The 16522-nt window shown below is 45.0% G+C and overlaps 1 protein-coding gene across 19 annotated transcripts in view; it reads right to left on the bottom strand.

Annotated features, from left to right (window-relative positions):
* The window catches only part of FGGY (FGGY carbohydrate kinase domain containing), a 697591-nt gene that overhangs the window by 383482 nt on the left and 297587 nt on the right, over positions 1–16522 (bottom strand). For 8 of the 19 annotated variants that reach the window (XR_006601768.1, XM_045064610.1, XM_045064611.1 and 5 more), the window contains exon 2: positions 1996–2210. The exons of 2 other annotated variants lie outside the window; for them this stretch is intronic. Coding sequence is in view for 13 of the 17 variants with exons in the window: in XM_045064612.1 (XP_044920547.1) it covers positions 1996–2210 (215 nt within the window). In the remaining 4 variants the exon portion in view is untranslated. Of the gene's footprint in view, positions 1–1995; positions 2211–8025; positions 8105–16522 lie in introns of all 19 variants that reach the window. 9 more of the 19 variants (XM_045064604.1, XM_045064608.1, XM_045064606.1 and 6 more) reach the window with 2 other exon arrangements.

Genomic DNA, 16522 nt, shown 5'->3' with positions numbered 1-16522 from the left:
CGAGGAAAACCATCTCCAGCGGTGGGAACCACTCAGGGAAAGGAAAGTACTACCGCCACTCTCAAGCTCTTCCTTAAGTCTTCGAAAAAGAAGACACAGAACAAGATGTATACTGCGTTGCCCTCTGCCCTATGCCAGCACTTGCCAAAGCCTCCCACACAGAGAACCCTAACCAGACAGGGAGGGAGCAAAGGGTTCCAAAAGGCACGTCCCTAATCGACTCTGACATTTCAGGGTTTTATCTTCGAAGTTTTCTCCTCCGCAAGCTACCCATTTCTGTGACTGTTAACCTTCCTCATTGCCACAGGAAGAGGCCATGCTTCTTCATTTCCAGGCACTGTTAGGGTACTAGGAGTTTACTCACTTAGTCCTCACAATTACCCTTTGGAGATAAGCTACAATGATCATTCCCATTTTACAGATAAGGAAACTCGGGCAAGAAACCTGAAGTAATTTGTCCAGGATGATGAGCTCATCAATGTTGGCAACGGGCTATCAATCCAAACAGTCGGACTGGGGCATCTATCCCCTACAGTGAGCTACCTCCTTGGTATAAAAATGCTTCCTTCTCTAAGTCTCCCACCAGCAATGAGCTGCAAGTAGTTGGGTCACGCCCATGCTATGCCTTCTGGCACATGGCCACGCAGCCATACTCCATGTGAGGGGACAGCCTAAGACCCAGCAGCTTTACCCTAGGAGCCTCGATAAAATAGCCTCACTTAGGACAAAAGCCCATGGCACTCCTGGGGCTCACGGGGTTCACACAGATGACGAGCTGGCCGCCGCCGGGAGGTGATTAAAAATCTACCATTAAACCAAGCTGTACTTAGAGCAGACCTTTTTTAAAGTAGCTTTTCATCAGGGGATTATATTTTCTTCTTGACAATTTCCTTAATGGCAAGAAAAGCTATACGTTAGAAGAACAAAGGAGACCCAAGGGCAAAGAGTAGAAGATTCTCACCAAGGCAGGGGTGGAGAGCAAGGAGGGAGGTGGAAGATTAAACAGGCAGAAGGCATGTGCCCCCACTTTTATTCCTATAGAAGGCTCCGGCTCTGCCCACCCCCACCTCCCCTCTCTGCCTTCTTCTCTGGGGGCACTAACAGCAGCCCAGAGCTCATTAAAGTTTAAACAGACTGATCAATACAGACAGAATGGTGAATTGTCCATCTGCAAATTACCAAGCTCTTCATGAATATTTAAGGAACAAAATTAGGAACAGGGAGAAAAGAAAAACCAGGACTTTATTTTTCCCTCTGAAAGAAACAAAAGACAAAAGTATCTCTGTCCTTCCTGTTCACCAGGTTCTAAAACCAGTCAAGTGTGACAAGGGAGCGTCACTTCCTTTCCCAAGCCAGCGGGCAGACTACAATCCAAGGCCATTCCACATCAGCGGGTGTCTGGCACAACTCGATGTCCTTGCTTTCTCAAAACACACCACGTGTACCTGCCACTCGGGCCTTTGCACATGCTGTTGCCTCTGAATGAAATGAGGCTCCTCCGACCTGTCCACCTGGAAGGTAGGACAGTCCAGCAACTCACAGTGCAGCGTTGGAGTCACTCCCGCCTACCTTCTAACTGCATGAACTTGGGTAACTGACCTAACCTTTCTGCACCTGCTTCCTCCTCGATACAAAAGGGGTTGTAATAGGGCTACCTTCCTACAGTCGTTGCAAGGATTCACATACCTCTTCCACATTTGGTTACATGTGAACAGAACCTCTGCATGTTCCACACCCTGGGTCCTGTCTCCCTGAGCTCCTCTGGATTACTCTTTCCTCAGCTCCAGCCATAGCCACTGAGGACCCTGCAAGTACTGAGTCACAGTTTAACCGTCTGCTGTTCTCTGCCACTGGACTGTGAGTACCCGAAAGTCAAGGCCTGCATCTAAAGCATCCCAACACTGTCCCTGGTACCAGGTGTGCACAACAGACATGCTCAGCAGGTGGGAGCAGGGGCGCATAAGCAAGGATAGAACAGCACAGCTGTGGCCATACCTTTGTGACAACACAGCATGCAGCCCAGATGTCCTCGGAGGACTGCTCATGGTGGTTGAACTGAGGCTCCCACTGGTTGATCGGCTGGTCTGCAAAAGCCAAAAGGATGCCCCTCTGGTCTACCAGAGCCGCACGCACACTTCCTGTTCCAACGTCCACACCCACGTAGTAGTTCCCTGGTTCCTGATCTCCGCCAAGCATTATGGTCCCTCCACCTGCAGTGACCAAGGACAAAAACCACATGAAGACCCAGTGGGTCTGCACAATCAGGCACAAAACACCTTCAAGTGGAAATGAAAGGGGCGCAGCTGACCACTGGTGGTCATTTACTTATTCTACCCAACTGCTCACAGTATGCCAACAGGTAGGTGGTGGGTAAACAAGACAGGCAAGGCCTCAGACATGGAGTTTCCATGCTTGGAAGGAAGTCAGATGTTCAGCAGTTGTGAGTTGCATAATTAAGTGAAGTCATGATACTGGGTGAAAAGGGCTATACAGGAAAACATGGGGCCGTGGAATCCGGCCAATCCAGAGGTAACAGACATGCATTTATTCTCACTGAATTTGACTCAGGAGGAGGACAGTGGCCACAGGACTACAAAGGAACCTCATCTACCCTGTCAAAAGCTCACTCCAAAAATGGTCTACTAAGTACCTGTTACATGCCCAACACAGTGAAAAGTCCATGCACCCCCTCTATCCCTCACTAGGACCCTGGAAGGAGTACACTTAAATCTCTAATTCACAGGTTATCGGGGGAAACTCCAAGAGGCACATGCTACTCTCTTACAGCAAGGTCCACACATGTGAGAAGAATAAATGTACATGATGCACACTGTACTGATGAGGAAACAGGTCTCAGGGAAGCGAAGAGAGGTGGCGGCATCACTAACAAGCAGCCAGGACCCGCGGTCTCCCCTCCGCGCACTGCCAAGTCCCAGGCCTTTCCCACTCGCTTGCTGAGGTCGTTTTGGAGAAGAGGCAAATACACTGCAGCCCAGTGTTGAAGTGACTGGGAATGGGGAAGGAGCCTCACGGGAGACAGGATCAGGAATTTGTTAGACAATCTGTTTTCTTTACAGACCCCTTGTGAGTTACAAGGAAATCGGACCAGAGAACACTCAGGAATTCCTTAGCCTTCATTGCTGCTCCAAGTCCCTCTGGTCAGATTAGCCCACGTGACACAGAAATCTCACAGGGGCTTTCATTTCCCAGATCAGCCTTCCACTGAGTAAGAACAAACCCCCAAGACAAGCACTCGGGTGAACAGGCTACAACTCCCCAGGTGAGCCCAGGGCAGCCGCAGCACCCGGAGTCTCATTTCCACCCAGAAAGCTGTCTGAGCCCTTCCATTTCAAAAAGGTAATGTTTCCCTGGCAAAGTCACACTTGGGGTTTCTAAAACGAGGCCAGCCCGCAGATGTTCAGTTACTGCTTCCTGGATATTTATCCCAGTCAGAATCAGCTTCATTAAAAGTGATTGCTTCTGGCTTAATCACAATGATTCCCCAAAGGTATCTGCCCCCTCCGGCTTGCAGGCTCCCAGGCAGGTGGAGAGGGAAACGGGGAGGCCATGGTGAGCCTAAGTGCTACCTTCAGCTGGGCTTCGGGAACAGCTCCTGAGCTCCAGCCTCTGCGCTTTCCCATCATCCTGCCTCCCTCCCTTACAAGGTTTCAGGAGCTACATGGGACCCACGGCCCCTGTTATCAAGCTACGCATTCCTTCATTTTCTTCAAGCCATGACTCAAAAAGAAAGTTGAGCTGTTCCCTGTGAAACAGGCTCCGTGCCTCCCTTCCTCTCCGCCTCCCCAGAGCGATCCCTCTGGCCCCTCTGCAGGGTCCTTGCTCAGGACTCAGGACGGCTGCAGAACAGCCTGATGACTGGGGCATGGCATCCCAGGCCCACCAGGAGCTTCCCTCTGCGGCAGTCCTTGAACACAATCCTGCCCATTCTCACAAGAAACGTCAGATGTCCTGGAGCTCCTCCAAACCTCCTAGGGTTCCTCGCAGGTTCCCAGGTGCGTCTGGCCCACTGCTTTGGACTTGCCCTTCCCTTCCTAACCCCTTCTTCTCTTGTGTGCCTGGTGATCACGGACTTACATTTTCAGTTCCAACTCGACCAATCTCCCCTTCAGGAAAGACTTCCTTGTCTTTCTCCAACCCTTGGTGCCAGGAGAGTAGCACATTCCTACTTTCTTTTAAATCCTAGCCATTCTGAAATGTGATTTATTTTTGGTTCCAAGTCTGACTCCCTTACTGGCCTGAACCTGAAAAACAAAGGAATTTAGTGATTTCTGTATCCCTAGCTCCTAGCAGTGTCTGGGATAGAATCAATTCTCAATAAATGTGTCCTGAATGAACAACTAGCTCCGTGAAATCAATAGAAAACAAGGATGAAAAGGTTCCTGCTTTAATCATTTGAATTCTTAACTGTGTACTTATGGGCACTAGTGTTTGCCTTTGATTCTAATCTCTATATGCTTCATTCATTCAATTAACAACTTTTCTGAATGCCTACAACCACATTTTATTAATTCTAGGATACTCTTTTTTTTTTTTTTCACATTTTGCTTCTCTGAGATCAGTGACTCCCACAATCAATGGCATCTTACAATTAATTGGTAACATTGTCTTTCTTTCTTAGTGGTAAATGAAATAATAATGCATCCTGCAACTCCATGATGGATCTTCAAAGAAATGCAGAGGATGCCAGGGACCAGGCACCCCTGCTAAGAGCTAAGGATCCCTTAAAGGACAAAATAGAATGGTACACTGGCTCAGAGCTTCCTCAACATTCTTTACCTGCAAATAGGAGGAAGACTGACCAAGCCAGCTGCCACACTCACATCTTCTTCACTTGGAATTCCCTCTTTTCACATCTCACTGTCTCAGGTGTGAAGGCCCAGGGATGCCTTTCCTAACACTGATCCTAGCGTACCAACAACCCTCTGCCCTTGGCTGGAGCCCTCCAAGACTATTCTAAGAGAAACAAGGAAACAAATAGGAAATGAAGAATGCATACAGGCTGCCCAGCCATCGCCCAGGCTGCTTCCCACTCCTGCCAGCCCCAGTGACAAGACAGATTCCCCCAAGAGACGGGCCCCGCTCCTCGAGTCTGAGCTCCTTGCTTCTATCTCTATCTTCCTCAGTTGGGAGCACAACATCTTATTACCCACCACCCAGGCATCGATTTATTTCCAGCAAAATCCAAAGGCAGATTTCTACTCTGCAGCTCACCCAGGGCTTATCCCAGTTCTGAGTTTTGGACCCATGTCTTCACTAAACAGGAAACAGCCTACCTTTTAGGAGAGCCCCTGCCTTTTATGAAGGCTGGAGTTTTAGTGGTAAGCAATTAACTCCATTGCTGCTGGGGATCACAGCTGGCCCCTGTGCCAATGGTGCCTGGCACACAGCAGGAACTTGATAATTCTTTGTGACTCCGTGGATACCTTTAAAACCTATCCTCAGGGAATAATAAAAGGTACTATGTTTACTGTATCTCCAATGCTCTGTTCCGTAGCTTGCTTATATTGCCATACCACTTTTAATCCTGACCTCAACTCCTAAAGACAATTCGGAAAATACCATCCCATTTTATGGATAAGGAAAATTGAGTCCCAGGCAGGTAAAGCAGCTTGCTCCTGTATGTCATATAACTAGTAAGCAATAGAGTTGACAGCCATCCCACTTCCTCTGGTTCCAAAGTCCCCAACCATTCCTAGGGTGCTATACCACCTGATTCTCCTCCATTTATTAAACGCATATTTGCCAAGGACTGTCCCTCCTCTATCTAAGACTGCCTACCTCTAAACTCAAGCCTCCTACCTCTAGAGCCTGACCCTTCCCCAATGCCAAGCTGCCTCTCGCTGACAACCCCCCGCCCCCCATTTCTAGACCACATTACCAAGGCATCGGTCAGAGGCAGTCAAATCCACAGGGACCAGGGCACCAAACCTCCCAGCACTGTTCCCGCACACCTCCAAGTTCATGTTTTTCTAAGAAATAGATCCTAATTAAATATTTCAGGTTCACCATGTTTCCCATTACTATAGTTTTAAGTGATCTCTTTGTGATTGTTTCCACACCTGGACCCTGAAAGCAGGGAAGCAAGCAAGTTCAAGCCCTTGGGCGGCTTCCCTGAAACTTGACCCTGAGAGTTTTAAAAACCCTGCCAGAGAATTTTCTGCACCTCAGATCCCTTGCCTTGCCTTCTGTGCCCTTTGTTCCTCGGTCACAAGTACTCGGCTGTGTCCTGGACTCCAAACTATATCCAGTTCCCCTTCTCAATAAAACAACTGCAAAATAGAAAACATTCCATTTTCTAATTTGCTAAGAAAAAAATAATAATAACGTAGGATCCGTCTGTGTGTCTGGCATTTGCACATATGCCTTAATCTCTTCCAAATGAAACTCAACCAAGTTGGTAAACCTATCACCACTTTGTAATTCAGGGGGATAGGGAAATTCGCCCAAGCCCCACAAACTGCTAACAGCAGCCCCAAGATTTGAAGCCCAGCCTGTACCGCAAGCGTAGGGCTCCCTCCACAACACCCACATAAAACTGAAAACAGAACTGTTATCTTCTTCAATAACAATTATCAACAAATAGCAATTTGTTGCTACAAATGTAGCAACAACTAGCAATTATAAAGCTCTACTCTGCAAATCACCTACATGATTTTGCGATTCCATCACTCCCTGTGAGGTAGGCAGTATGAGCCCAATTTCCAGTTAAAGAGACTGAGGTTCTCAGCAATAAAGCTGTTAAGGTCACACAGTACAAAACCTGAGGAGCTGGGATTTGAAGCTAAGTTGGAAAGGCTGTAAAGCCCAATTTGTGAACAGTGAGGGTCAGAACTCTGGTTCTATCTCATTCTTTCTGGGTGAAGATGAAAACTCTAAAAAGAGAAATTACTGTTAGGACTACGGGGATGGTGACCGGCAGACAGAAATGAGGACGTGGGCTGTGGGGACTCCAAGAAAGAATATAACAGAGAAAAAATTCAAGCTGTGCTGGACACAAGTACTGGGACACCTAACTTCTCAGCCTGCAGCCTCCCATCCAAGTCCCCAGAGCGGAAGGTGAGGTAGGAAAGACATTAGGGTTGGAAGCCAACAGCCAAGAAAGAATTCTTGGGACATCTTTGGTGCAAAAGGTGGTTTTAAATCAAAGCATGGTGGGACAGGACCCTGCCCTGGGGTCAAGGGGAGTGGCCCATTATATACTTTCAAGCTGGGAGGGGTTAAGGATAGCACAAGCCTCCCAGGTGTTTTGGAAACAAGGTTTCCAGGATCCCGATCTGGGCTAGCTATTGATGGGACAGGTCATTTATTATCGTTAGTAAACCCTCAGTCATGAGACCCTTCAGATGCATATGGGGAGGGGGTCACAAGCTTAGAGGATGATTGCTGACCTGTATCTGCGGGGGAGAGATAAAGGAAGTTTCCAAAGGCATTTTTATATGTTAAAGTAGACTCACAGGATCCTGAGGGTTGGGCTATGCCCTTAGCAAAGTATTAGCATAGAGGCAGCTGCTTCCTAAAGGAATGTCACTCTGCCTGTTTCAAGGACTTGCCAATGGGCTGTAGATAGTGAGGAAATGTAACATTTTTCTTCTGCCTTTGTTTCCCACATCAGACAGGACTCATTTTTAGTCCCTACTCATGATCCAAATACTGTTCCTATGATAAATATTTACACAGTTCATCAAATAATAGCTTGTATAAATATTATTAGTAATATGCTGCAGGAAACCACAGACTTCACGGCTGATTCTTCAACAAACGTGCAAGTTGCTCAAATGCAGCATGACAAAGGAAGAGGGACATGGGCTTGGGGGGCCGTTCTCTGCAAAACTACTTCAGCAATTCTAAGAAGGGGGTCAATGCTACAAATACTGTGCTGAAAACCCCAAAACCCACCACCTGGGGGTTGTTCTTTTATCTTTCCTTCCTCCTTTTCCCCTCCATAACTTAATAGTAATAATATTATTTCCTAAGACTACAATCCTCCAGAGTGGGTGAGCTTACCTTCAGTCTTATTTCTTAAAAAGTCACTCCTCCAGGACCAATTAGTTGACAGTGTGAGCAGAAACAGTGTCCCAGGGATCTGAAAGGGAATGCAGTATCCTCTTTCAACTTTGATCTTTGGACTTTGCTGGGAGCTCAGGTACCAGAGTCCCACACTATTTAGTTAGTCATACTGCAAGCAGACAATGGTAAGTTTGGAAAGAAAAATATAAGCAATGAGTATGCCTGTCCACTTCAGTCTTCTAACAGAAAGAACTAAACAGCACTTTATTATTTTTTTAAAACAGGAAACAACAAGTGTTGGAGAGGATGTGGAGAAAGGGGAACCCTCTTACACTGTCAGTGGGAATGCAAGTTGGTGCAGGCACTTTGGAAAACAGTGTGGAGATTCTTCAAAAAATTAAAAATAGAGCTACCCTGGGGTGCCTGGGTGGCTCAGTAGGTTAAAGCCTCTGCCTTTGGCTCAGGTCATGGTCCCAGGGTCCTGGGATCAAGCCCCGCATCAGGCTGTCTGCTCAGCAGAGAGCTTGCTTCCTCCTCTCTCTTCGGCTTCTCTGCTTACTTGTGATCTCTGCCTGTCAAATAAATAAATAAGACCTTAAAAAAAAAAAAAAAAATAGAGCTACCCTATGACCCTGCAACTGCACCACTGGGTATTTACAAAGATACAGATGTAGTGAAAATAAGGCCCATCTGTACCCCAATGTTCATACCAAAACTGTGGAAAGAGCCAAGATGCCCTTCAACAGACGAATGGATAAAGAAGATATGGTCCATATATACAATGGAGTATTATGCCTCTATCAGAAAAGAGAGAAAGGATGAATACCCAACTTTTGTATCAACATGGACGGGAATGGAAGAGATTATGCTGAGTGAAATAAGTCAAACAGAAAAAGTCAATTATCATATGGTTTCACTTACTTGTGGAGCATAAGGAATAACACGGAGGACGTTAAAAGAAGGAAAGGAAAAGTGAATTGAGGGAAATCGGAGGAGGAGACAAACCATGAGACACTGTGGACTCTGAGAAACAAACTGAAGGTTTTGGAGGGGAGGGAGATGGGGGTTGGGTGAGCTTGGTGGTGGGTATTATGGAGGGCACGTATTACAAGGAGCACTGGGTGTAGTGCATAAACAATGAATTTAGAACACTGAAAAAATAAAATTAAATTAAAAAACCTAAGTAGCACTTTAAATAAATCGCACACATGGTATGTAAGATGGTAAGAAAGCTTGGGATCGGAAGAAAAGAGCTAATCTGGCAATAATAACTGGTTGTCCATTGGTTTTACCAAGAATACACAGGGGAGAAAACAGTACAGGTCACTCACAGTTACTTATTCTCTTAACATGAAATGCTGTCTCCTACAGTTCCAATGTCATAGTGGTTTTTGATTAATTGAGATTATATAACTGAAGTTATTAGCATGACTAACCTGATGTGCGGCACATGCCCTGTCAACGGCAGGAATTACTAGGGCCATTATTATGTCCCTTACAACAATAAATCACCTCTGGACGTCTGCAGTATACAAAGTCTAGACCTGGGTGTTCTCACAATATCTAACATCTCCAATTCCAGTAAATACAGCAAATGTTAAGTGCTTTCTCTGTCCTGGGACAGTAGGACTAGGAAGCAAAAAATACAGCATCTCTGATTTTAGAGTCAACAACTTAACATAAGAATCTGATTTTTGAAAATCAAATGGTGATGACAAATTATTCCTAGTTTTTGTACTTTAAGCTAAACCGAATGCACCTAGTGAGTTACATAGGACAGTAAAGTGGCTTCATGCTGCCACCAGAATCCTAGCCACACTCCCAGGGCCAAGCATCCTATTCCAGGACCACCTTTCCCCACAAAATGCAGAGATGATGGCTAGAAAAGGAAGTACCAATTGACTGTCTTCTCCACTGTTCCAACCACTAGATCAGACATGGGATTTTTCAGGATGCTGAAGATCTTCACTATACGTCCCTTTTCAAATACAAGCCCCAGGTGATTCAAGGAGGTATACAGTATTAACAGCAGAAAGGCTGGCTATTCTTTTAATTCAAAGTTGGGTTCCAAAAGGCGGGGAAGTCAGAACTCATCCAACCACGCTGCCTGCCTCACCATGTGGCAGCCACAGAATGAAAACAGAGCCAGTTCTGCATGTGGGCCGAAACCACCACTCTCCGCCAGCCACACAGGCAAGACACAAGAGCTGACACGAATGCCAAATCCAACCATGTTGGGGACAAATGCACAGCATAGGTCCTAAAGAAATCATGGATGGAAAATCTGACTCATGAGAAGACATCCCCAAACTCCAACAACAAAGAGTGCCTTAAGAGCAGATGAAACTTTGCATTTCCCACATCCTCTTCTGTACGACACTGCTGGCTCCCTCTTCTTTTCAATCCTTGTGATCTGATAAAGCAATCCCTTATTTGTAATAATGCCTCCCAAGATCCTTATAATTTATAATGCCTTACCAAGCTACTCACTCTGCAGAAAAAGGGAGAAGGGATGCCACATTTAGAAGACCCAGTTAACTGTTTCTCCCAGTTACAGATGGGAATGCTGAAATTCTGCAAGTATCAATCTCCAGTTGAGGGTCACAAAGCCAAGAGAGGAAGGAGGCTGTATTCAAATCCAGGTTTGTCTAAGCTGGAGCAGTGCTCTTGCTACTGCTGTCCCTGAAATGACTTGGTTTTCCACGTGAACCAAGTTGCCTTTATCCTGGGCTAACTCAGAAGGCCCTTCCAACTGTGTTCATCCTGTGAAAACTTCTTGGACACACAATCATTAGAAATGGCTTCTCCCTGATTCATAAAGACAACTTATATCACTATTCATGCCACTCTAAGAAACATTAGGTATTAACCGAGAATGTTCTGCCTGCTACTTCCTTGTACCTGCTGATAGGCACAGTATATCTTAATATAATAACAGGGGAAGTACTGGGTTGTGGGAGAGGGGAAGATTCTTAATGTATAAAATGGTCAAATACCTTGTAAAATAAATAGCCTCTAAGGACTCAGTCTCTGGAGAGTTCCAGAAGCACTATCAGCAAGCCTCTCTTCTGTGTGTGGCACCCCGCTCCTCCCCCAGGACAACCTCCCTCCTTGGCCAGGCATGTATATAGAGGGGAGAAGGAAGATAGAGAGGGTCCTCAGACCAGGGGTCTCATCGGAGTCCGTCTATCTTCTACAAATCCATTTTACAATGAGTTCACTAAAAGCCAGAGTATAAATCTGATAGTCTCACACTCCCAGGGTCCTGGAAGCAGAAAAATGGCAAAAAAAGAAAGACAGTGAAGACTGGCGTCCTGATTCTAAATGCTAAGTTATAATATTTTAACCCCAATATGCCAATTACCAAGCTAAGCCCATAACAGGGAAAACTGTACACACACTTAATGATTTATTATTACGTGGACTCTTCTTTTTGGAACATGAATTCCTGACCTCTGAGTTCTGCATAATTTCAATATACGTGTAGTTTCTCTCCCTCTGTCACTTTCTTCTCCAAGAGGCTGCTGTTGATTTGCTGACATAATTAACTATGAAATGATTTTCTACTGAACTAAGCAGCCTTTCAAAGCAAGGCCATTATCATTAGCATATTGGCTGGAATCCACGGCTTTTCTGAGAAAAATCACTCAAATTAAAACAACAGAAGAACCCACCAACCTCAGTGACTGCTGTCAGATATCAGCAAACTCAGGAAAGGCTGAGGGCAGTATTAGCTAGAACAACAAAATCCCTTCCCTGCACAATCTTCCAAAACTCCTTCCTCAGAGACCAGGGTCAGCCAGAAGCTGGCTGAGGTCTTTGGCCTCTTCTTGTGTTTACCTATTTATGAAACATGACCAGGTGGATTTAAGGTCCAAGGTGAAAGGCATAAAGAACGAGTTATTTGAAGATTAAACTTTACACTTGGGGAACTGGACAGCGCCTTTCACAAACAGGACCTGTTGAAATTACCAAGAGCTACAGGACAAGCTCAAATTGCTGACTACAACAATGCTGCTTCTTCCCAAAATAACCCCAAGGACCTCAAAGCTCTGGCTCCTGCCTGCCTCCCTAACCTCATCCTCCTACCTCCCTACCACTTCCCCCTCCAATCTCAACCCCCTATTCTTCAACCCAAGGAGCTGTTAGCAGTCTCTCAAATACAGGTTAGGCACCTTTGTTCAGACTGCTCCTTTTTCCTATAATGTAAAGAATACAAATGAGCACCTCATAGAATCAGAAATATAATGAATACGTATGAACCTTTAGCCCCACAAATAATGAAGAAATGCAATATAAAACAATATAATTTTACATGTAACAAGTTGGCAAAAATGAAAAATATTGATACTACCCAGTTTGGGCAAGAGTGTGGGGAAATAGGCAGTTTCACATACTTTTAGTGATAGAGTAATGGGTTCAGCCTTTCTAAACAATCTGGCACTATCTGTCCATTTTTAAAAATCAACCCTTTTACCCAACAGTTTAACTTCTAAGAATTTATGGATTGCCAAAAGGTAGATATCAAAAATATACATTATAACATGTTTTTATCAAGGCAAGAGCACAGTCATAAAAACTCTGGAAACAAATTAACTGTTTATGAATAGGGGACTTGCTAAAACCTACACATAAGCAGCTATTAAAACCAGTGAGGAGGAGCTGAAGAAAAACGCTAATGATATGTTATTAAATAAAAGAGCAAGTTCTTCAAGATGCCAGTATGACCCCATTTGTACTTTTTTTTTTTTTTAAGAAGACTGTAAGTGGTTCTCAAACTGTGATCTCCAACAGAACAACGCCAGCATCACCAGGGAAGGCACTAGAAATGCAAATTCTCAGGCTCCAGCCCAGATCTAGGGATGCCAAAACTCTGGGAGTGCAGCTCCAAGGCCAGTGCCACAGAGGCCCTCCAGCGATCCTGACCCACGCTGCAGCAGGACAGCCAAAGCATCCTATAAAGACCTAACAGACGAGATTCAGAAAGAACACACAAACTCCGACTTCCCACAGGGACACCCAGGGAAAAGAAAGGTCATGGAAACTTGGAGGGCTATCTCTAAATGCCTCTCTCCACTGCCCCCATTTTCACAAGAAGCACCTATTACGGTAATAATAAGGAAGATCTTCCTAATATGGAGTAGAACTCGTTGTGCATGGTTCCCACCCTCCACACCTCATTCTTGTAACCACAGGATCATCCAAACTACCTAATCCCTTTTAGGTAAGCTAGCCCTTCAAATGCTTTGAGATGATTCTTGTGACCTCCTATTGGTCATCTCCCTCCATGCTATAGATTTCTGGTTCCTATAACGGCTCACCCATGCCCTGGCTTTTTCTAAAATAAAAGGGATGAGGCACACTTGATATATTTCACAAGAAGGATCTTCAGACTCTCGTGTTCCCATATGACATTGTGCAGAGCCAAGGTAAGTGGACTGAGAGCACACAGTAAGCACATAGGTCTCCCATCTGTCTGGAGAACACCCCCCAGGATGCGACAAACACCAGGACAAATCAGGGGCCCATTCAGCCCAATATCCAATCTCTGACACTAATATCAGAATAATCTGTTCGGGGGAAAAAGGAAAGGGAGCTCAAATATCTTCACAAACTATGATGGAGGGTTCTGAGGGAGCCCTCATCTAGTACCCGAGTCTTCTCCTACTAAGTCCCTAAAATTAGTGCAACCGATGCTTTATCAGTATGTATCTTCACACCAGTCCAGATGTTTCTTGTATGTGTTTTGAGTCAAGCCTCATCATGGATCAGTAAACTTCTTAGGAGCACTTACTCTGTGCCAGGCACGGTACCAGTGACTTAGGACATGGGCTTGCTATTCCTCCCAAAACCCTAGAGGGGTCCATGCTTAGAAATAGGATAACTAAGGTTCTGTGCACTTGGGTTACTTAGCCGCCGTCACCGAGCCAATAAAAACCAGAGAAGGACTTCAATCCTATGCCCCTTCCTCCACGCCACACAATACTTCTATACATTCTAAGAGTAGCCTCATTCAAACATCAAAGTTGGTGAGAAATTCTATAATCCCAGAATTTGGTGAACCACACCAAGATTAGTCTGCTGAAATCACACTTAATTTTATAGAGCATCTTCCTCTCAGCCTTCATCCCCCACAACCCACCAGTAACGGAGTCCTTTTTAAAACTCTCCATCCTGTGGCCAGCTGAGCAGAATGCAAGCTACTCAGCCAACAGCCTGGTCTGTAACCAGAGACCCAAATCTGGATGGCCAAGGAGCTGGTAACACATTGAGCCTGAATGATTTCTACCTCATTTCTCTAGTCTCCCTAAACCTACCTCACACATACATCACTGTATATGTACCCGCTGTTTGAACTCGTGCTTCCTCCATATTGATACAGACCTCGTCAATAATTTAAGATGATAGGGTGGAGTGGGGGGGAAGGGTTGTTATAGAAGTCTCCTGAGAGAAGTATGTCTCATTCGGGAAGGAAATTTCATCATTTCTCCCTCGCATGTCAAACCTACTTCTCCAAAATATACTATTCCCTTCTCTCCTCTCTCTCAGTGAGCGGCACCACCAACCACCGGACTACTTAGCTGGGCATCTGGAGGTTATCACGACTCCCATGCAGTTATTCTCAGCTTCTCTTCCTCCCTACACTACCTACTCAAACCCTTTCCTGCCTACCCTGTGTCCCAGGGACTATAGTTGGGATTTCCAGGCACTTCAATCCTCTGTCCTCTAGTTGGGGTTGGCCAATGAGAGCACCAGCTTCAAGGAGGAAGGAGAGTAAGGTCAGGACTCCCTTTGCTGGGAGATGAACTGAACTACCTTATCTCTTGAACAAAGGTGCTGAATCCTCTAAAGGCAGCTCTCCACACATAGTTACTCCTCTGGGATTCTGGTAACCATTCCTCACCTTGCGCCCTTATTTTATTTTTTTTTTAAGATTTTATTTATTTATTTATTGGACAGAGAGAGATCACAAGTAGACAGAGAGGCAGGCACAGAGAGAGAGGGCGAAGCAGGCTCCCCGCTGAGCAGAGAGCCCAATTCGAGGCTTGATCCCAGGACCCTGAGATCATGACCTGAGCCAAAAGCAGAGGCTTAACCCACTGAGCCACCCAGGCACCCCAACACCTTGCCCCTTTAAATAGAAGGATAGAACAATCCTATTGTTATTAGCCCTAGGGATGATTCAGGAGGCCCACATTCTCCTTAAATAGTTTGATTACTGAAAATTATCCTAATTGGAGGGTGTCTTGTTTCCTTTTGATCTACTTCCTGGATTGTGCCCTTTTGGGCCTTAAGAAATAAGTGGTCCTATTATTGCTGATGCCTGGATACTTCAAAATCCCTTCCTCACACCCTCAAATAGTCCCTTCTTTAAATTTTCTTCAGAAATTGAAGTTGAAGTTGAAGACCTCTACTGCTAGCCAAGATGGAGTTACAGGAACTGTATTTACCCTCCCACTAAAAACAACTTAAAAAAAAAAAAAAAAGGAAACAAGCTTCCAGAACTGTGAGAAAATACATTTCAGTCATGTAAACCACTCCCCCACCCCAACACAAACACACAAAAGGAAACAAAATATAGGAAACAAAGGTTCTCAGGACACTGGACATTAGGCAATGAAGTACAGTGTGGGGGAAAATGAAGGTGGGGGAAAATGAAGTGTCCTGAATTGGCTCAAGCTTAATGTGTGGGACTATGGCACAGAGGCGGAAATCAGCCAAGCCCTACAGTCTCCCTGAATGGAGGAGACAGAGCCAGGAGTTTACAGAAAACAGGTTAGATTTCTTGGGGCAGAGTACAAGAAAGGAGAGAGTTGCACAGAGGGAGAACTCCAGAGAACTGCAAAGGGTGCTCCTCAAGTATTCAATAGAGTACCAACCACTGTATGCATGTGAAGAAACCATCTGAGCCAGAGGCTCCCAGAGTGAACAACTTCACATAGCACCATGAATAGTACCTATTCACACCAGCCACAGTGGAAAACCTTGTCACTGGGTATAGTACATAGAAGAGTTTTACCTCAGCAGTAAGGAAGGATTAGCCCTGGTCCCACCTAACAAAGCTTAAAGCAAGACTCAAAAGAATCCAATGGTTTCCTAATACCTCACACATGCCCCAGAATAAAGTTTGAGGGTATTTATAAAGTTACAAAAATATCTAGCACCAAACAAGGTAAAGTAGATAATGTCTGCTATTCAATCAAAATTAACCAGACACACAAAGATGAAGGAAAAGACTAACCAAAATGAGAAAAAGCAATGGGCACTGACCTAGAATTTACATATTTGATAGAATTAGTAGACATAGATATTAAAACAGCTATGATACCTGTATTTCATATGTTCAGAAAGCTAGAGAAGAGATTGAACTTGAAAGTTCAGACATGGAAGATATAAAAGACTCAGGCTGAAATGCTAAAAATGACAACTAAGATGTCTGTGATAGAAAACTGTATAGAATGGGACAATACAGAAGAAAGGATTAGTGACCTTC

The sequence above is a fragment of the Mustela putorius genome, unplaced genomic scaffold (genome assembly GCF_011764305.1).
Source record: "Mustela putorius furo isolate JIRA1106 unplaced genomic scaffold, ASM1176430v1.1 tig00003853_pilon_pilon_pilon, whole genome shotgun sequence".
NCBI classification, from domain to species: domain Eukaryota; kingdom Metazoa; phylum Chordata; class Mammalia; order Carnivora; family Mustelidae; genus Mustela; species Mustela putorius.
Note: the sequence above shows the minus strand (reverse complement) of the source record. Positions and strands in the feature narration are given on the sequence as shown.